The sequence below is a fragment of the Heterocephalus glaber genome, unplaced genomic scaffold (genome assembly GCF_053883595.1).
Source record: "Heterocephalus glaber isolate CG9 unplaced genomic scaffold, H.glaber_assembly_v1.0 deba00001673, whole genome shotgun sequence".
Lineage (NCBI taxonomy): Eukaryota > Metazoa > Chordata > Mammalia > Rodentia > Bathyergidae > Heterocephalus > Heterocephalus glaber.
In genome coordinates, this window is record NW_028258410.1 from 8,292,145 (window position 1) to 8,313,994 (window position 21,850).

The 21,850-nt window shown below is 56.7% G+C and overlaps 1 protein-coding gene across 1 annotated transcript in view; it reads right to left on the reverse strand.

The window, feature by feature from the left end:
* Window positions 1-1,426: 1,426 nt before the first annotated feature.
* The window catches only part of Ntsr1 (neurotensin receptor 1), a 38,419-nt gene continuing 17,995 nt past the window's right edge, over window positions 1,427-21,850 (reverse strand). Inside the window, exons 2-4 of the mRNA XM_004841020.3 lie at window positions 7,015-7,198; window positions 4,204-4,294; window positions 1,427-3,669 (exon numbers count right to left, since the gene is read on the reverse strand). Coding sequence (XP_004841077.1) covers window positions 3,420-3,669; window positions 4,204-4,294; window positions 7,015-7,198 — 525 coding nt within the window. The 3' untranslated portion in view covers window positions 1,427-3,419. The remainder of the gene's footprint in view (window positions 3,670-4,203; window positions 4,295-7,014; window positions 7,199-21,850) is intronic.

A 21,850-nucleotide genomic window follows, 5' to 3' on the forward strand; every position in this document is an offset into this window, starting at 1 on the left:
CTCACAGCCTCACCTCTGCGCCAGTCCAAGAGAGGCCCGGATCAGCACTAGCCAGTAATGAAGGAAGGAACGAAGGGAGGATGGGGACAGTACGGGTGGTCTGGCCGTCCGAGAGTGTCTGACTCTGGAGTTGTTAAGGATGCAGATTCCTGGGCCTAGGACCGCTGCCTAAAAAGGCCGGAGGGGCTGGGCTGGCCTTGGGCAGGTTCCTGGTGGCTCTGCTGCTGACTACCTCTGGTGCCGAGGACCTGGTAGGACAGGGGCTCATGGGAGCTACCACCCGCCGGCCAGCCTCTCTGCCACAGGAGGTGCACTGACTGTGGACAAGGGCCTGCCGCTGTGCCGCGGGCTGGGGGACCTGCTTAGAGCGGGACAGGACACACCCGGCACAGAAGTTACCTCTGGGGCGGGGAGACGACGGCATCAGTTCCTGTGAAGCTGGTGTGCGTGTGTGGTGCGTGTGCACATGTGTGTGAGACTCCTCATACCACTGAACACTTGTGCAAGTGGACACAATTCTGCATGCATCTTCCTCCGGCTCCCCCACACTGGGGCCCTCGGAGCAGCTCTGGCCTGGCCTCCTGCTCTCCTCCCTGGAGTGGGGGCGGGGAGAGACCAGGAAGGTCAGAGGGCAGGGCGGCTCCTGGGCAGAGGACATGTGTGGGGGAGGCGAAGCTGGGGAGCCCCACAGGCCACTTCTGTATGACCGAGGACACGCAGAGCCAGTGGACTGCAGGGCAGTGGAAGGTCCCGAGGTGCGGTGGAGGAGTGCACCAGAGGGCTGGGCCGGGCCGGGCCGGGGCTGGGCAGCGGGAGGAGGTTTTCTGCAGCTGTGAGTCCAGACTCCTTTACCATCCTGGGGAAGAGACAAGAAGGTGTCTGTCAGGGTTCATTCCAGTTGCTTCTCTGTCATCTTCAGAGGCCGGTGTTCCAACTGGGCCTCGGTAGACAGAGGTTTGTTAGGGCTACTCTCAGATTTCTCCTTCTTCCTCCAAAACATTGTCCCTTCCCCCTCATCTTGGACAGACTTCTTTAAGGAGGATACAATTTTATTTCACACACTTTTTTTCTGTAGTGCTGGGGATGGAACCCTGGGCCTTGTGCACGCTAAGCAAGTGCTCTACCACTGAGCTACACTCTCTGCCCCAGTGATTCTATTTTTAAAATTTTAATCAGAATTTTAAAAGTCATCGGTCAACTGCCGTGGAGAAATTTCTGCCAGGAGGAAGCATGCAGCTGAGATGAGGCTGGGGGCTCCGTGGCTCACCGCGGGGAGGAGACTAAGGTGGGGCCCAGCCTCTGGGAGCTGTGACCAGTGCCCATGTGTTTCAACAGCAGGTGAGTGGACAGCAGCCCACCGCGGCAGCCCCTGTCTGCAGGGATGGATGAAAGGATGGCTCCGAGACCCGTAACGAGAGAGTCCAAGTTGGGGGCCCACAATCTCCTTTATTGAGAGACGCAGGGGTTTGAGCTCTGGCTGCAGTGTGGAGGGGTGTGACGTGGAGGGACACTGGAGGCACACGACAGGCTTTGTCAACACACTGGGCTCATGGGCTCTGGACTCCCTGGGGCGTGAGCTCACAGCACACAGAGCGAAGCCTTCAGAGCTCCACTGCGACACGGCCAAGGACTGGGACACAGAGCCAGTCCAGATGCGTCCCTTTCTCCATCAGGCCCACGGACACAGCATAGACAGCAGCGACGAGGACTTGCCGTTGTAGCTCACACCCTCCCTGCTGACCTGCACCGTCAGCATCCGAGGCCCGGCGGAAGGGGTCGCCCTGCCCATCTCAGGGACTGTCCCTTCTGTCCATTCCAGGCCCCGTCCTCCAGGACAGCCCCAGCCAGCCAAGAGGGTTGAATGGCTGCGCTAGTTTCTTAGGTGAAGAAACAGAGGCTCGGAGGAATCAGGCCATTGGCAATGTCTGGGAAGGTAGGGGTCTTTTCAGGGGCTGGCCTGTCTGATCCTAAGTTCAAGTGCTGGTTCAGGATCCGGTGCCTGGGCCCTGGCTCAGGCCTTTGGGTTGGCTAAACTCTGAGTCTACCCACTGAGCAGGGGGCACCACACCAACTGGGCCCAACAGACCTGGGCACGGCTGGGCCCTCAGAGGCCAAGGTCCTCCCTGGGGTCCGCAAATGGGCCTGACTTGCACCCGCCCCAACCTGGTGACCTGGAGGGTCACATGGCTTGCAGAGGGATTTTGTGGCTTCAAGTACCACACCAGTTCATGGCAGGGTGGCCAGATCCGGGTGGCCACTCATAACCTGGCCTCCAACTCAGCACTTTGGTCCAGAGAGGCAGTGCTGCCCCGGCCAGGGCTGGGCCCCTGCATCCCAAAGCAGTGCTTCCTGCAGGCTGTCTGCCCATGCTTGGTTTCCTTCATGGTCCTGAGACCATAAAACCCACTTTCCCAGGCCAGATTCTGCTTCCCAGGTCCTTCCTGTTACTCCCACTCCCACTCCAGCCCCTGCCTGGTCTGGGGCTCAGGCAACCTTCTCGGCAGGGAGCCTGGCTGGTCCAGCCCTGTTTGGAGATGGCTCCTAGAGACCGAGGAGGCGCCTGCCTTCCCTGGCGCCTGGAGCTGGGGGCCAGGACCGCCGCCCGGCGTCTGGTGACAGATGGGCCTGTCTCAGCCCAGAGATGCTGGCCAGCTGGGTGCCTGGACATCCAGGCCTGTCTTCTCACCTGCTCAGGACCTGGCCCACCACCCTGGCCCATGTGACCCTTCTCAGAGCCCCCACCCTGGCGCCAGCTCGGCCTGGCCGGCTGCCAGCTGTGTGCACGGGCCGGGAAGGAGGAGCCACTGATCTGCTGCTCCTCAGAGGGCCAGGCGCCAGCGCCTGTCCACCTCATGTCCATGCAGGACCTCTGGAGTTGGCCTGGGTAAGGCCAGGCTAGGGGGAGGACCAGGTGAGGGCAGTGGGAGGGAGGGATGCCTGGAGGAGAAGCCTGGTGTGAGGCCCAGAGCCACGGTGGGAGCCTCTCCAGGGTGGGGAGCTGGGTGTGGGCCTGCAGCACCCCACACTCTTGGAGTTGGTGGGCCAGACAGCAGCAGTCCTGAGGCAGGGCTGCCGAAGGCCTGGCCCAGGGGCCAGCCCAGCATAGCCCTCTCATTTCCTTATCCATCTCCCTAAACATCCATTAGTCTGGGAACAAAGGAAGCTGCCTTTCTCTGAGCACTAATTCCTCCTGTCAAAGGCCCTTCTTGGATCTGGGAAAGGAACAGGCTCTGGGCTCTGGCTTTTAGAGGGGGAGGGGAGGGGGAGAGAGGGGTGTGGGGAGAGGGCTGGGCTGAGGGGAGAAGCTGAAAAGGAAGGGCCTCTGGGCCAAGGCGGGCCGGGGCCCCAGTGCAGCCAGCTGGGGACACAGCCTGGCACGTTCAGCAGCGCCTCCTGGGCCTCGTGGGTCCCCGGGGGTCCTAGTACAGTGTCTCCCGGGTAGCGCTGGTGGAGAAGCCGTGGTTGCTGGACACGCTGTTGGTCTTCCGTGAGAACGCCAGTCTCTTCCTCCTGCGCCGCCAGGCGGGACAGAGGCAGGCCAGGGTGGACAGGAAGATCTGGCGGAAGTTGGCCGAGACGAGGTTGTAGAGGATGGGGTTGATGGTGGAGCTGATGTAGAAGAGCGTGTTGGTCAGCATGTAGAAGTAGTGGTAGAAGTCATAGAGGAACCTGGGGAGGAGAGGTGGTCAGAGCCCCAGGACCCACAGGGTGCACAGTCACCGAGTGATGGCCCGGTTGGCGGCAGCAGGTGGCTCGGGACACCCCACTGCCCAGGAGGTCCTTGCTGGGAGGTGTGACCGTGCATGCCAGGGTCCTGCTCTGAGCTCGCTCTCTCTTGGACTGGGCCCCTTCAGGCAGGGCCTGGCCTCTGCCTTGCCACAGGCCCCACTGCTCCCCGCAGCCCACCTCGCTGAACCTGGTGCTCACACGGCTGAAGAGGGAAGTGGGCGCCTCCCTGACCACCCTGGGAGTCCCCGCTTTGCTGTGCATCATTCTTGGGCATGGCTCTGCCGGACCCTGAGTCTGCTCTGGGGTGGTCGAGACCCTGCGGCCGGCAGTGTGTGAGGAAGCCCCTCAGAGCTAGCCCCACGACTTGGGCGGTCCACGGCCTCCTGCTGTGCACCGCGCCCACGCCCAGGGGTCCTCGCCACCCCTGGGCCCCGCCTGCCTGTTCTGGGGTACCTGCCAGGGCCCAGTACTCACGGGGTCCACTGCTCATCCGAGATGTAGCAGAACATGAGGCGGCGCACGTGGTAGGGGAGCCAGCACACCACGAAGGCAATGACCACAGCACCTGGGGGGCAGGGAGAGGGGCTCAGGGACAGACAGGCTGTGGGAGACGCGAGGAGGCATTGCAAATTCGTGGACCGGAAGACAGTGTTCTTAAAGATGTCAACACTACACAAATGATTTATAGGTTCAATGCAACTCCTATCAAATCACAGTGTTTTTTTCAGAAATAGAAAAAATCCTAGGGCTGGGGGCTTAGCTCAGTGGTGCCGCTGCCTGCCTCGCAAGCACAAGGTCCCAAGTTTAATCCAAGGTACAAAAAAAAAAATCCTAAAAGTTCACAAGGAATCTCAAGGGACCTTGACTACCCAAAATAATCTTGTAAAAGAAAAATACAGCTGGAGTTCTTGTACTTTTTGATTTCAAAACGTCATCCAAACACCAATAATCAACAGTCTGGTGTGGGCAGGCAGACAGACAGAGCAGAGCACAGGCCCTTGCACGCTTGGCGAAGCCGTCTTCACAAAGGGGCCCAAGCCCGGCCTGGGGACAGTGGTCTCCTCACACACAGGGCTGGACACGGCCATCCGCACGCAGACCCACAGTGGGCCTCGCCTCCCACCCTGGACAAAACTGACCCCAAACTGGACTAAAGACCCAGATGGGAGACCTGAAACTCTACCACTTCTAGAAGAAAACATAATATAAAACCTTCAGAACTCTGAGTTTGGTCACTCTGTTTTTCTTCTGAGACTGATTCCCGGAGTATGATGTAGATGCACAGGTCTCAAGAGAACAAGACACAGACTGGGCCGCACAGAGGACAGAGACGTCTGTGTGTCAAAGGGAGCAGTGGACAGCGAGGGCGACTTGCGCCTGGCAGGGGCTCACATCAAGCCTGAGACAGAACTGCCAAGAACTGACAACAAAAAGCGAACAGCTTGATTCAAAGACGGGCAGGGGACTGGGACAGACAGGGAGTATGCGCGACCACTGCAGGGCCTGCGAGAAGTTGCTCAACCATGCCCTTCACCCGTCACGCAAACCACAACCACAGCAGAGCCACTGCCGCCAGCCCTACGGGGGCTGCTCTGAAACAGGCGGCAGGGCTGGGAAAGTGAGGTGGGAAGCCACTGCAGACTGCAGTACAGATGTGCCTCAAAAACTCTGAGATTAGCACAGGACCCAGCGGGCCCTCTGCTGGACGGGACCCTGAGCTGAGGGCAGGCACAGCAGGAGGGAGCCCATGCCTCCCTCACAGCTGCTATGAGCTGCAGCAACCTAGGTGTCCACCGACAGGCAGGCACGGCACGCTCATAAACAGAATGTGGCCCATCCACGCAATGGAAGACTACTCAGCCCTGAAAAGGAAGGAAACGCCAACATGTGCTTCAGCATGGAGGAACTCTGCAGACCTCACGCTCAGTGAAGTAAACCAGTCACCAAAGGACAGATCCTGCAGGCCTCCATCATATGAGACCCGAGCCAGAGTCAGATAGACAGGGACAGGGAGTGGTGGGCGGCAGGGCCCAGGGAGGGGACGAGGGATGGCGTTTGAGTTTGGGAAGATGAAGATGGCCTGGAGCTGAGCAACGCAGCAGTCGCGCAACAGGGGGCACATGCGGCATTCACGCCGAGCAGCGGCTACGACGGTAGCTTTTGTTTCATAATTTTTAACCACAATTTTTAAAACAAAAAGTTGAAAACCACTTGGGGACCTCCCTCCAGGCAGAGGGCTCCAGAGCCCGGGTACAGGGCTCACAAGGGACAGCATGACAGGCCGTGCCCCTGAGTCACTGCAGCCTCGGCCCCCCATCTGTGGGGTTCAGGCCAGACCAGGGTCCCCAAGCTCTGCTGATTTGAGGCCATGCTTGCCTGAGGAGACTGAAGTCAGGACCCTGCTAAGAATGCACTCTCCCAAGTTCCCTGGAAGCAGAGTTGGGGTGCAGGGCCCCAGAGGGGTGCTGCTCTTGCACCCCAGTGGCTGTCACCCCAGTCAGCTCTGGCTGATTGCTTTGGATGGATCCCTGGGATCTGAGGGCATTCAGCTGTGAGGGTGGGATCAGGCTGGATGGGGCAGCTGGATTGTACTGTGAGGTCATCAAGAACAGTCTCTTCTGGGGCAGAGTCTCAGGCACCCGGGGAAAGTGGTGGGCGTCCTGAGTGGACCTGTGCTAGGGCCCAGCAGGTAGGAGCCACTGGGGTGCGGCTGCCTCTGTCCCCTCGCCCTTTTGGATCTCTAGGTTCTAGGAGGCCTGGACTGCGGACAGCACTCTGGGGAGCTGCTCGGAGCTCAACCCGGGGAGGACCCGCAGATGAACCTGATAGCAGGGAGCCAACAGCGGGGCCTCGAGGGAGGAGCCACAGGAGAGCCACACAGGTCTGGCTCAAGCTCCAGGCAGAGGGCCACTTCCTGCTCCTCACACTGCAAGGGCACAGGGGACAAGTGGACAGATGGACGCTGAGAGCCCCAGCGCTGACCCAGTGCCCTCACAGGCGGGTGGGCAGCAGGGGCCACTGGGTCTCTGGGTGTCCAAACCTTACCTGAGCTCTGTTGCCAGGGAGACCGGTGGGGATGGCAGCAACTTGGTCAAGACAGCGATGGGCCTGGAAGGGCTCTAGGTGGCCCTGGCACCATGGCAGGATGCAGACCTGCCAGGTACCTGGTGGATGCACAAAGAGCAGCACACCCCAGGTCCTGCTGGACCACCCCCCAGCCCCGCTCGAAACCTGGCTGGGTTTGGGTTCCTGGCTGGCCCCGCCCCCAGACCCCAGGTTACATACGGAGCACCCGGACACCGTGCCGCAGGGCCTGGATCCTGCCGGGCTCGATGGACATGCTGAACGTGCCAGGCTGTGTCCCCAGCTCCGCAGCCTGGCGCACCATGATGGTCAGCTTGTTAGCGATGACGGTGTTCAGGACCGAGATGACCGCCATGGGGAACACGAAGGACACGAAGGTGTTGACCTGGGGGAGAGCACTCGTGAGCAGCCAGGCAGGCAGAAGCCCCGGGCCCACTGCCCTGCCTGCCCACTTCTGCGGGGCGGGGCCTGGAGGGCAGCCAGCCTGGAAGCTCCCAGCCCAGGCTGCCTGGCTGGTCTGGCTGCCCTGACATGGTGCCCAGGCTCCGCTCCCAGCCACAAACCACCCCTGCACAGCTTGGAAGACCAGCAGGGCCCACCTGGTCAGTGGACGCACAGGTTCTGGGGTCCTGGCTGCACCAAGGGCTGGGCACACTGAGTCCGTGGCTACAGGCCCTGAATGCTGCTGGAGGCTGAGCCCCGCAGCCACACTCTGCCCCAGACCAGTCACTGGGACACTGAGGAAGACTCTCTGCCCACTTGCTGCCTCTCTGAGAGGAGAAGCACCTGGACCCCCAACACCTTCAGCTCCATGCCTGCCCTGCATCTGGGGAAACCACATCTCAGCAAGGCCAAGTTCTTCCCAAGGGCACTGGCTCAGGTGGATTTGAGCCTGAGCTCCCTGAGCCTGCTCAGCTCCATCTGTGACACCAGGCTGAGCATCACCTGGTGGGCACCTGCCTAACCTGGGCGGCCGGTCTGTCCAGAGGGGGCAGTGGCCAAGCCGCCTCCCCACCCCACCCTGGAGCTGTGGAGGATGAAAGTGTGTCAGAAACGCACCCCAGGACCAAGTGGAGGGCATGGCCTCCTCATAGAGCTGCCCATCCTGCCAGAGGACCAGCACCGCTGTGTCCTGTGACTGCAGGCAGTGGCCACAGGGAGCCACTCGGAAGTACCAGAGGTCACCAGAACATGGCAGACACAGTCTTCCAGGGAGGAGCTGCTCCATTCTACCATCTGAGAGCTCAAGTGTGTGCATTTGGGCCCAACAGTGGAATAATGCTTGAATCCCTCTAACTCCCACTTTCTCGCTGACATCACACCCTTGGGTAACCATTGTGGCATGCTTTGTGGAAGCCAGACACCAACTCAGCCCTATATGGACCACCTTCGTGGACACAATGTCAAGTCTGCGAGGTAGAAACTATAGTACCCCATTTTATGGAAAAAGAAACCCAGACCTAGCTGTGAGCTCAAGTGTTCAAGTCCACAGCCTGAGCTGTTACTGCCTGTGTCACGAGACTGATCAAGTGGACACACGAGCCAAACAAGCACCTGCTGGGTATAACCATGAGCCAGGCAAGGTCCTGGTCCTCACAAACCAGCGAGGTAGGCACAGCCCACCTCACTTCCCAGAGTGGATTTTGCTGGGGTAGCTGCCAGGTTTTGAGACCATCCCACCCGAAGGCCCTGAGTCCTTGGGCACCTCCTGGGCTAAAACTCCCCAGCCCCACTTCCTTCCTTTCTTTACTCCGTTATCCCCCACCTAGTTCTTCTCTCTCTGTTCTGGTTTGCCATTTCTGGGAGAGGCTAGACCACAGTGACTGGAGTCTCAGTCAAGAGATTTCCAAAGTCCCAAGGAGAGGTGGGGTTCAGCACCACGGACAGCGCACTGCTCCGCCAAGGGAGGGGCTGGCTCGCAGAGGCGGGTGTGGGCCACGGTCTGGGAGGGGGTTCAGGTGGGGAGCAGGAGCTCTGACGAAAGGCCTCCAGCTCCTTCTCCCAGAGGGGCAGGTGAGCAGCCTGTAATCGCTGCTGGCCTGCTGGCCCCTCCTTGCTGGGCAGCCAGCAGCCCTGGGCGTGGGAGGTAGAACCGTCTCCCTTCTGATGGCTGGAGCCAGAGGCTACTGCGTGAACGTGAACTTGGAAGATCAGGGGTCACATCCTGCCTGCACCCGGCTATGTTCCAGGCCTGGCACCAGTCTGACTGCTGGGAGACCACTAACAGCTCGGAGGCCTCGATCGAATTAGGAAATGGCCTTCCTGACAGCCTGCCCTCCTCCACCTGTGTAGCCTTGGGAGAGGCCCTCCCTGGCTCAGCTCAGCAGGGCAGGCACAGGGCCTGGCCTCAGTCCAGAGGCCCCAGAACAGCTCTGGGAGCGCCCCGTAACTACAGAGGGGTGGCAGGTTGCTTTTCTGTCTTTCTAGTACTTCTTAAAAATGGGCCAAAGCCACCTGCACATGGAGCTAGCCATCAAGGTGTGTCTGCTATTCTTTCAGGTATCTCCCAGCCAAAAAGCCCATTAGTGTGTTCAGATCTGTGGGACATCTGCTAAGGGGCAGCAAACGGGGCTTCAAAATCCTTGAAGGCTCATCAGCAGCATTGCAGAGCCGCAAGCAGTTGGGGCGGGTTCTGCCCTGGCCATAGTCCCACCTCAGTGCCTGAAGGTGTCGAACAAGAAGGCACCCCGAGGGTGCCCTGACATGCAACTCACTTCTCTGTTCAGGAACCCGGGTTGGTGTGGGTCCCCTGTTGAGCTGTCTCCACCTTTGGGCTGCCGGTGACCCTTTCTGTGGAGAAGTACGTCTTGCATGGCAGCTCCCTTGTGTAATAACCAGCTGCTGTTCACCTGGTCTCTAAACCATGAGCCAACATGATCAGGTTTGCTAATAAGTCTTTTGTTTGCATTTTGCTAAAATGTTAGGGCTAATTTGATTCCTGGATTAATGTGCGGCCAACACACTTCCTGAGTGTTTGGGAGCTTAGCCTGTGCCCTTCACAACAGCTGAACCACCCCCAAAATTTCTTTGCTCTCTGGCAGATGTGGAAGGCCTGCAGGCACTGGCTGTGGCTTCCCAGCGAGTGGGGCAAAGCCCTCAGCCTCAAGCGAGGCCCTCAAGGCCGGGCTCGAATGGGGAGCCGTGGTCACAAGCAGGACTCACTCTGCCCTCAGACGCACATTCACAAAAGCAGCCCAGCATCTGTGCTCTGTACAGACCTGGCTTCCCCCGAGACAAAGCCCCTTGTGACCAGCCTCTGTGCCCATGTCGCCAGCAGCTACTCTTCAGCCGCACAATTTTCAATGTGTTTCCTTGCCATGTAATTGTGTGGGCAAATATCCTGTTCCTCCCCACGTCTAATTACCATCCCCAGCAAAGTTGGCCACCATGCTTCCCGTGGACATCTGGCTCCCCTCAGCATCTTAGTGCATTTCAATAGAATTAGTGCCCTGTCCCCGCTTAGGTGAATCTGATTACTGCAGACAGGGATGGTCGCCCTCACCCATCTGAAGAGGCGTTGGGTGGCCAGCATGAGGGAGGAGGCCGAGCAGCAGCCATACCACCCCTCCAGAGCCTCCCTCATGGACCAGGCTCTGCCTCCCGCCATGCTGCGTGACACTTTGTTCCTGGGTGGGCGGGGTGCAAGTCTAAACAGAGCGGGACCATCACGGCTCCTGCTCGGAGCCAGCTGGCGTGGACTCTGAGGTCCTGAGTGGAGGACACAGGAATCAGCCATAAACTGAGAGCGAGCAGTGACACAAGAGTCTTGGGGGACCTGCTGCCCATGAGTTAAAGACCATCCTTCCGGGCTGGGGATTTAGCTCAGTGGTTCCACTGCCTGCCTTGCAAGTGCAAGGCCCCGAGTTCGATCCCTGGTGCCAAAAAACAAAACAAAACAAAAACAAACCATCCTTCCCTCTCTCCTGCAAAGCCACTCGACAGCGTCAGGCCCATGTTTGCTTGCCCTTTACAGGCACACAGGGCTTCTCTTTACAGCAGCAGACTGCTTCTCCACTTTATGAATGGCATAGCGCACGTATTGTGGTTCTCTCCGTGTGCATTGTGTGTGGAGACGGGTGGAGGCGTCTAGATTCTGTGCACACCTGCAGAGCGCAGGGCAGGCCAGGGCTTGTCTTGCCGGATGGCCCTGAGCGTACTCCCTGCTCACACTGGCTGAGCGTGCTCCTTGCTCACACTAGGCTGTTTCCTCCCAAGGCAGAGGAGGGGCTGGTCCACTCTGATGCTCTCTGGCCGTGACCTTGATCTTGGTGAACTTTGCAGCCCTGGGCAGCCCACGGCTGAGCTGCGCTGGTGCCCCGCTCACCACTGGCTCTGACTCCTGCCCAGCCCATCCCTTGGGGGGGAGGGAGGCTGGTGCCCAGGGTTGCACACCTGTCACCTTGGCTCTTGGCCCTGGCGAGCCCTCTCCCTGGGGTCTTGCCGGAAGCTCATCCTCCCCCTCCAGGAGCATGGAGGCAGTGGAGGTGATTCAGGAAGAGAGGCTGTCATGCGTCCTCCCCTGCAAAGCTGAGCAGGAAGCAGCTCCCCACTTTCCTTGGAATATCCCCAAAGTCACGGGCTGTGTCTGCCTCCTGTCTGCCCACCCAGGGGCGCCAGGCATGACCACTCTGCCCATCCACCCCCTGCCCTCTGGTGCCCTCTAAAGGACCACACCCCCAGGTCCACTTTGCCTAGGCTTCCTGGGCATTTCTGAGCACCTGCTGCATACAGGGGACCTGGAGAAGTGGGGGGGCCAGTAGACCAACATGGCAACCAGAGGGGGAGGGCTGCGGCAGGGAGTGACAGGGTCTGGAGGGGGGGCTTACACTGACCTTGGGACAAGGAGAGGCTCCAGAGAGGCAGGCGGGGCAGGGAGGCAGGGGTCGCCTTGGGGCCTCTGGGAAGCCCCAAGCGGGGGGCAGAGAGAGTAAAGCAGGAGGCAGGTGCTCGGGATGCTCTGCCTCGGGTGGCAGAGCAAGAGCCAGGGGCCGAGAAGGGGTGAGGATGGCAGCCTGCACTGGGGAGATTCAGGTGGGGCTGGGGCCAGTGAAGGCAGAAGTGGCGGTGACACCAAGAGGACCTCAGCTCTCGGGGAGGGGCACTGGCTCTCCAGCCCCCTGCCCCGCCGTGCAGCCCTGGTTCTGCGAGAGCAGGTGGGGTGCAGGTTCCAGCCTGGTGTCCAGCACTGGGCCTTCACCGAGAGAGGCATAGCTCGCCTGTCCTCATCTGCGGCTTCTGAGGGGGCTGCCCCCTCCAGCTGTGTTCTTGGCAGTGCTGGGGCGAGTGGGCTCTGGAGAGACCACCGTGTGTGTCTCCAAGCTTCCCTCTGTCTCCTGCACCAGCAGCTGCTCCTGACTTCTTTCAACTGACAGTGGAGGGGTCTCTTCCTGTGTGAGTCCCCGAAGAGACCCTTTCCGTGCTGCTGAACAAGCCCTCTTCCTGCAGGCCCTCAGCATCCTGATCCCCACCACTGTGTCCCAGGCCACCAGTCACCCCGCCCGGAGCCTTGTTGAGCACAACCCAGGAGTACGTGAAAGGAGGCCTGCCCCGCTTCAGTAGAACTCAGAGTGGACAACAAGCAGCGGACACCCCCAGCCTCCCTCCCGCTGCGCTCAGCCAAGTGCCGAAGGACGGAGGGGAGAACTTGAGGCACAAAGACGATCCTGCAACCCCGGGGAGGCTGAGGGCCGGCATGACAGGGCGGATTCTAGCTGCCCGTGGTGCTGCTCGTATCAAGGGCAGGGACAGCCTGGCTCATTGCTCAGCTCCTTCCGCACAGGAGGCCCTGTCCTGCTCGCCAGAGCCTGCACAGCGAGATGAGCTTCCCTCGACTGCTCTAAACGGCTCCTTGAAGGCACTCAAAGGCCTTGATCTACCAGCTCTCCCAGACTACAGAGGTTTCAGGGCAAAACACACAGCAGTGCTGGCCCAAGATGATGCTGCATTTTCATGATTAAAAGGTTCCTCCTGGGCACCCACAGCCCCCATGGCTCCATCTGGCCCCTCGGCCTCTGCAGATTCCAGCTCCTGACTCAGGACCCACACTGCAGGGAGAGTTTCAGAGCAGCTTTCCACTGAGCCAACAGCCTGGCGGCCTTCATACTCACCACTGGTTCCTACTGAGGGGCAAGAATGAATAGATTTAAGTAGTAACTGCCTGCCTGTGAGCACGACCCTTGGTCATGACAGAACTGGCTGGATACGGAAATCGAGCCAGGCCCCTTCAAGGAAACTGAACCAGTAATGAATGTCTTCCACCCCTCTGTCATTGTCCTGCAAGCCCCAGTGTCTCTTCTGCCCTGTGATGCTGCTAATTTCCTATTCCACCCTCCAACTGCAGAGGCAGTGGACTCCTTTACCGGTGCCCACAGGGCAGAGACCTGTGCCTGCCAGCAGGGCTGGGGGCTGGCCCTGTGCCTGTCGCCTGCATGGGAGGGTCTGAGAGTGTTGTCCTCCTGCAGCAGTGGAGGAGGGTTGTGACAACCCCAGGGGACCTGCAGGGGACACTTCCCTCTGCAACCTTCCCCACCCACAAAAAGAACCTAACCTTCCACCTGATAACAAGTTTGTCACAAAGATGTAGTCAATTCATCAGTCTGTGTCTTAGGCATATGTTGGGGTTTTTGTTGTAGAGAGACGCAATCTTGCTTAAACGCCACCAGGTTTTGAGGGCAGTGAATGAGCCATTTGTTCTCTCCCGGCTGCTGCTGGCCTTCCATCCAGACTCCCGCCTCCTCCACACCATGCAACATGCGTGGCTGTGAATGGCACTGGCCAGGAGCAGGGCTGTGTGGTGCAGCCAGGTGCGGACAGACCAGCCTTCCCAGCAGTCTCCTCTGGGCATCCAGTGCTGCCCCTCTGCCGAGGACCAGCAGGCCAGGTGGCACCCTGAGCCGGAAGAAGTGACGGGGCACCAGCCCTGCCTGAGCTGGCAGGGCGGAGGAGGGGGCAGGAGGAACTGAGCCCTCTCCTCAGTTCACACACACGGTTTGTGCGGGGCTTCACTGCTTCTGAGCTCCTGGCCATCCTTGCCCAGGGCCGGGTGGAGATGGACTGCCTGTGGCACTCAACCCGGACTCCAGTGCTAGCAAGAGGCATCCCTGGCAGGCCCTGCGGCCTGCATGGACACGCGAGCGTGTGCGTAGACAGGCAGGCTCCTGTCCAAGGCAGAGGTAGAAATAGGATGCAGGCTATAATGAACTTTAAAATGTTGGAGTAGTCAGACTTTAAAGTAGAAACAGGTGGAAACAATTTTCATAATATAGATCCAAATTATTATCATTTCAACATGAAAAGTGGTAATGAGGTATTGTGCATTCTTGCTTTGTACCAACTCTTCAAAACCCCACGTGCACTTTACACTAAAGCGCATCTCCATTCAGATCCCCGCAGTGCTGGGGGGTGCTCCGCCCCCTGGGAAGCCGTGAGGACCACCATGAGGCGGTGTGTGGCCCACCATCCCACGCAGCTGCTTCTGGGCCAGGAGCGTGGTCTTCTGGCCACCACCAGGGGTGTGCTCGGCCCCATCTCTGGTCAGCAGAGATGCAGGGCCTCCAGGTCACCCCTAAACAGTTCCGAGAGTCTGCACAAGTCAAGGATAGGTCACTCATCTCACAGCCCCATGATGAAAAAGTGCACCGGGGAACGAAGTGCCCAGGATGATGAGAGGGCCACACCTTCGGGAAGCTGGGTTCATCCAGTGCCAGGAGTAGGGGCTGGGGGCTGCTCCACAGAAAGCAGCCAAAGTCCTGTCCTCAATCTTGCTGCCTCCTCCTGCCCCTCACCCTCCTTTCCTGTGGCCTCTGCCACCAGGCCTCCAAAGCGGGCCCCAAGGTAAGCCCAGGACAGGAAGTGCAGAGGGGACTGCGCCTGGGGTGAGGGCTCAGTCAGAGATGACCCCATGGCCACGCAGCTGTGTGCACTGAGCAGGCGGCTTCCTCACACAGGCTGGGCTCCTCCTCCGTAGATGGCGCCCCACAGCTGAGCCCCAGCTTAATGTGTGTGCTGCCTTTACTATCTTCACTGATGTGAGCGATTGCGCTCAGGCTAGCAGGTTAAATGACAGGGACAGACACTAACTGCCGCCATGCTCAGCACAGCGGTCACTGCTGGAGCTCTGCTCCCCAGCTCACAGCCTCTCCCTCCTCAGCTGAGACCCATCTCCCTTCTCCCCTTCTCCCAGAGGCTGGACCTCGCGCCCACCCTGAGTGGCAGGAACAGCCCTGCGGGTGTTAGTTGTGGGCAAGCTCTCTAGGGCTGCTCTTTGCCACCTGGAAAGCTGGGGTGGAGTTTGGGTTCGCACTTGAGGGCCTCCACCCAGGGAAGACTCGACTGTCCCTGAAAGGCTCCTCCTCTGGCCACAGCAAGGAGGCCCCGGGAGTCAGCAGTCAACGCAGCGCTCACTGCCCAGGGAATCAGCCCCTTCATTTCTTCCTAATTAGCACCAATTCTCACCCTCCAGGCAGTGGCTGGGTGAGGGCCTCCCTGGGGTGCTCTGTGAGGGGCAGGATCCCTTGTTTCCCTCTAGTAGGTCTGTAATCAAGATGCATTTTCTCTGACAGATCTTCCCCAAAAGATGGCCACAGGCGCTTATGATATTTAAATTGCAGGCATTTGCAAGTCCAATGTTGCATGAATATTCACAGCCTGGCTGTTCCAGAGCACAAGTGGGCTTTTCTTGTGGCTCACAGGCCAGCCTGTCTGGTGCTATACTTTTTGCTGTGAGGTGACAAATCCCACTGACTCCTCTCCAAAGGACATTCCAGAACCCAGAAGCTGTCAACTGCCACAGAGCCTCAGCCTGAGCCGCCCCACTGTGCCCAGGTGATGGTGACATCCACAGGCCTGGACAGAGGCAGCTGAGGAGAGGGTAGGAGGGGAGAAACAAACAGTAGGGGCCTTGCCTCCCCCTGGATGTAGATGTCCTTTCCTTGGGGTTCTGGAGTGGTCTGAGGGTGCTTTGGCCATGGCCAGGTCCCTGGGCCATGGGGTGAGGTGTAGGCTTCCCCACATATGTCCATGAGGGTGCACAGGGCTGCAGCTCAGGAGCATACCAGGGTCCACAGCTTGGAGTCCAAGGAGCTGGGAAGAATCTGGCCTCTGGTGGAAGCTTCTCCACCCAGTTGGATCCAGGCTGAACCATGGTCCACTTCTGCCATGCAGGCCCCACTGCCCCTCATGCTTATGGGGTGCTAATGGTCACGTTCCAGAGCTCAGCCACACAGGGACTAAAGATGTTCCATTTGAATCCAAGCCAGGGGGTTGGAGGATCTAAGGCAAGCTTCCTGTTTAACTTGCTTAACATACTGGGAAGTCTTCACGAAGAGCAGAGAGCCCCGAGGATCTGTATTTAGGAACATTAGCAATATGCCCACCTCATGCCAGGTATGGTTCCCAGAAAATGCCAACTCATTCAAACCTCATGACTGTTCACATGGGGAAACTGAGACAAAGAGCAGTCAGTCACCAGCTAGCACATCCTGCCACCCATCCGTCCCTCTGCCATCTTGCTCCTTGGGTTGGAAGATAAGAGTCCTGCTGACTTGCAGTCCTGAGCAGCCCCCGTGCCAGAACACCTGCTGCTTTCTCACATTCATTTGGTTCCTTTTATTACAGAGAAGCCCAGTGGTGGTGGAGGAAAGATTGATGGGTCTGGTCACCGGGTTTCTGGCTTCGTGGGTAGCTGCCACGCTCCGAGCTAAGGCTGAAAGGTGGAGTATGCAGCCAATCCCTTCTGAAGCTCCCCCTGGGCACATGGGCAATTCAGTTCCAGCTGCTCTTCATCAGTGTGTGCATCTGTAAATCCAGCAGGGTGAGGCGTCCCAGGTGCAGGGACGGAACACACACCCCAGCCCACTGAACCTGCAGGGGCTTCTACAGCTGCTGGAGAGACATGCAGCGTGCTCACCATGACTCTCTTGGGTGCTGCCTTCAGGCTGTTGGGGGAAAGAGGCCTGGCCAGGCAGACTCTAGGGGCAACAAGCCATGGTCTGTCGGGTCTCACAGAGAGCTGCCTGGGGAGCATCTCCTGATTCCCAGCCACAGCCTCCCACCGGAGGGGGAAGGGTCCATCTCACCCAGCCAGAGGGTCAAGGCCGGCAGCATCTCCTGGGCCAGGTGGCCACTGCAGATGAGGGGTGGGCAGCAGCCTGCCCTGGACGGCCACACACAGAGCTTGTTAAACTGACGCTAGAAACAGGAAATCAATAGAGAAAGTCAACAAAACCAAAGCTGATTTTCCAAAAAGATCAATAAAAATAGGTAAACCTTTAGCCAGACTAATAAAAAAAAAACCAGAGAAGACAAAAGTTTCTAAATCAGAAATGGAAGAAGGGCCATCGCTACTGATCCCATGGACATTAAGAGGATGACAAAGGCATCTATGAATGACTCTACGCCCACAAAGTTGATAGCATAGATAAAGGACCAATCTACTGGAACTCACAAAGGAGAAACAGATAATCTCAGTGGGCCTTTGCCTACTAAACAAACTGAGTCAATAATTAATAACCTTCCAAAGCAGAAGCACCAGGACCAGATGGCTCACTGGTGATTCTCCCAAACACTTAAGAGCAAATGGTACCAATCTGCCAGTCTCTTCCAGAATGTAAAAGCAGAGGGAACACCTTATAACTCATTCAATGAGGCCATACCCTAATACCAGAATCAGACATAAGGGAGGGAAAACAGCCAGGTGTGGTAGAATATGCTCACCTGTAATCCCAGCAATGAGGGAGGCTGAGGCAGGAGGACTGCAAGTTGAGTCCTGCCTGGGCAAATTAGTGAAGTCCCAATGCAAAATTTAAAAAAAATCAAAAAGAGGTAGGGATGTACCTCGATGATAGAGTACCTCTAGGTTCTGTCCCTAGCATGAAGGGGTGGGAGGGAGAGACCACAGACCAGCATCTATTATGACTATGAGTGCAACCCCCCAACAAAATGTTGCAAATCAAATCCAAATAAACACCAAGGTTTGAATGGTTTCCCCAAAGTTCATGTACTGCAGACTTAACCCCCAGTGCCACACTGTCGAGCGGCGGGCCTGATGGGAAGGGTAGGTCACAAGGGAGCCTTCGTGTTTCCAGCTTGGGACTGAGTCTGTTGCAGAAGCAGCCTTGGCCCTCGCTCTCCTGTGCTCCTTCTCACCACGAGACACCTTCTGCTCACTGAGATCTAGCTCCGTGCCTCAAACTTCCCAGCCTCCAGAACTATAAGCCAAATAATTTTCTTTCTTTTTCTTTCTTTCTTTCTTTCTTTCTTTCTTTCTTTCTTTCTTTCTTTCTTTCTTTCTTTCTTTCTTTCTTTCTTTCTTCTTTTCTCTCTCCCTCTCTCCCCCCCTCCCTCTCTCTCTCTCTCTCCCTCTCTGTAGTTCAGGCTGGCCTTGAATTCCCTATATAGCCCAGGCTAGCACTCAACTCATAGAGATCCTCCTGCCTCTGCCTCCCAAGTGCTGGAATTGCAGGTGTATGCCCCCAGGCCCAGCCCAGATAATTTTCTGTTCACTATGAAATATTAATCCAATGTCATCTTTATAGCACACAAAACAGACTAAGACAGTAGGATTATACACCGTGACTGAGTGGGATTTATTAGAGTATGCAAAACTGGTTCAACATTCTACAACTGACTATAGTCCATCCTGTCAACAGGTTAGGGGAAACAAACCCTTCAATTATACAAACAGAGGTAGACACACCATTTCTCAAAATCCCACTCCCATTCAGGATACAACTCTGAGCAAGCTGGGGGCACAGAACTTGCTCGACCTGATCTGTGAGAATCCTCCAGGAAACATCCTACTCATGGTGAATGACAAGGCATGGAGGTACCCCAGCCCTAGTCTGATCAACCTCACACTGGAAGGTTAGACAAGAAAGAAAGAAAAAGGTGTATAGCAGGAACGACAAAAGAAAACTTCTACATTTGTGGATGACCTGACTATCTATGTAGAAAATGCCAAAGAATCAAGAAACTCTCGAAACTAACACGTGACTATGACATAGTTGCAGGATATAGGCTTAATATACAAAAGTCAAGTGCCTTTCTGTATATCAACAATGAACCCTCAGAATTTGAAATAAAAAGTGCAATAATGTTTACATTAGCACCAAAAGATGAAATACTTTAAGTATAAACCCAACAAAATATATACACTATATAGAAGAAAAACGCAATTCTGATGAAATAATCAAAGACCTAAGTAAATGAACAGATATTCTGTGTTCATGTGTAAGAAGACTAGGTATCCTTAAGATACCAGTTCTTCCAAGTATGATTTATAGAGTCAACTCAATCCCAGTCAAAAGCCCAGAAAGTTATTTTGCAGCTCTCAGCAAGCTGAGTATGAAGTCTATATAGAAAGGGAAAAGACCCAGAGTGGTCAACACAAAACTGAAGGAGAACCAGGTAGGGGGCCGACACCATTGGAGTCTAAGACTTACCGTAGGACTGCCGTGATCAGGAGAGCGGGCACTGGTGAGAGAACAGTCCAATAGACGGGACAGAAGAGAGCCCAGAAGGGGGCCACGTACAGACCTGATACAAACCGCAAGGTAATAAATAAACATCTAGATGACACAGGAGAGAAGTCTCTAGTGACCTTGGGTTTGGCAGTGAGAGATACATGAAAAGCATGATCCATAAACAGAAAAACTATAAAATGGATTTTGTTAAAATTAAAAACTTTTGCTTGGGAAATGACAGTGCTAAGAGAATGAGAAGATAGCCAGAGTCTGGGAGAAGATATTTGCAAGAGTCCTGATTAAGGACTGTGACCTAAAATATACAAAACTCTTGAAATTCAACAAGAATAAAATGAACAGTTGGATTAAGAAATGGGCCAAAGACCTAAACATGTACCTCCTCAACGAAGACAGATATAAAGGGGAAAAGAAGCATATGAGAAGGTGCTCTGTATCTATGTCGCTACAGAATGGTAAATGGAAACAATGGAAAAAAAGAACAGCTAAAACACAAAAGCTTGACCGCAACAGATCCTGCTCCTGAAGTGGAGCCTGGTAGCTCTCCTGCGCCACTAGCAGGAGTGCTGAACGGCACAGCTACTTCAAGAGAGTTGGCAATTTCTTTACAAAACTAAATAAGTCTTTGCACCCTTTGGTATTTATCTAAAAGAGTTCACAACTTATGTCTGTATGAAACCTGAAACCAAGATGTCCTTCAGTGGGTGAATGATATGCTGATATCCAGACAAGGGCGTCTGGTTCAGCAATAAGATGAAATGAGCTATTGAGCCACGAGAAGACATGGAGGAATCTTAAATGACTATCACTAAGCAAAAGAAGCCAATTTGAAAAGGCTATGTAGTGTCTGATTCCAATTGTCTGACATTCTGGAAAACTACACAGACAGTAAAAAATCCATGATTGCCAGGAGTTGGGGGGAAGAGAAGGGGGAACAGGCAGAGCAGGGACTTTTGGGGGGCAGAGACTGGTCTGTGACATCATGAGGGTGGATACCTGACAATACACAGTTGCCCAAACCCAGAGCGTCCAGGGCCAAGTGTGAACCCTGACATGCACTGTGGGTTTCAGTTAATACTAATGCATCGGGACTGGTTCACTGGTTGGCACAATGTAATTCGTGATAGGGGAAACTGGCTGGGGGCAGACAGACTTACAGGAACTCTCTTGTACATGTGCTAACATCTAAAACTGTTCTATACAACAGTCTCCTGAGAATTAAACTTCAAAACCCAGGTCATGGCCCAGCTGCTCTGGGTAAGCCTCGGGGTCTGCCTCCTGCTGCGGTACTCTGGATACCAGGCTGTGCTCAACTGGAGGCCTCCAGAGGATGTCCTTGGTCAACCATGTGCTTCCGAGATGCCTCCCCCACAAGTGGGAGAACTCTGACGCTTTCCACTCCTTCTGCTGCTTTTCCCCAAAGGCTGGAACCCGCAGAGCCTGTGCTCTCCCCACTGGGCTCTCCCTGAGCATCCAAATTGGAATGAGCTGCTTTGACCACTCAGCGTCATTCCTGAGAGTGAGGCAGGCAGAGAAGCAGACTTGGTGGCTCTGGGTGAGGGGTCGGGGTCGGGAGTCTGGGATGTGCTCACGTCTGACGAGGGCTCCCTCCTGGCCACCAGCTCCCACTGGGGCTGGACCAAGGGGCAGACGTCCTTCTCTTGACTCGTGCAACCAACTTACTTGACTGCTGTTGGAAGGACAGGGGCAAGGGGTGTTGGCAGGTCTTGGGGTCCCTCTCCAGTTCACCCTCCAGGAACCACTCAGGAGGTGCCCAAGGTACACGTGTCCTAAGGGAAGATGCTGCTGAGACCAGGTTCTGGTGCAGGTGACAGATCCCAGCTGGGCTCCTGGCTGGGCTGTCCAGGGGCCCCGGTGGACTTGCCTCCACTTTCGCTCAGGAGCTGGCATTCACTGGGGTAAGCAAAGTGATGGCCCCGAGTCTGTGGGCAGAGCCCCTGCACCCTGACATAGGTGCGGCCTTCATGGCTCAGTTTCTTTCCTTTCTCCTCTTCTCAGTAGGACTCACACCGAGGCAAACTCAGCTGTGCCCATGCAGTCCCTGCAGAGCAGTGCACGGCCCTGAGGAAGCAGCCCAGGGTGGGGCAAGAGGACTGCGAGCAGCTCGGGTGGGTGCAGAAATGGAAACAGTGTGAAGGCCAGCTCCATGTGTGCCGGACTGGCTATCTGGTCACCCGATAGGGTGCTAGGGTCGGGGGCTGGGAGGCAGGGAGCATCTAGACCCCGCTGTGGCAGAGCTGAGCCTGGGGCCTGAGAGGCGGGTGGAAGGTGACAGGTGTGTGGGAGAAGGGGTACATGAACGTCAGGAGCCCGAGCCCCTCTGGATCAAAGCTCAGAAGCGGGGATCACCTGGGGCCCCTGGAACACTCCCCTCTCCACGGGGACCCTGCAATCACTCCTTCCCAGGCTAGAGGGCAGACTTGCTTCCTCCAGCAGGAAGCCCTCCCTGCTGTGCCGCCCACAGGCCACTGGGCCCGTGTGGCTCTTCCTCATGCTTGCAAGGAGGTGTGGAGTTACCCAGATTGTCCTTACCGCGC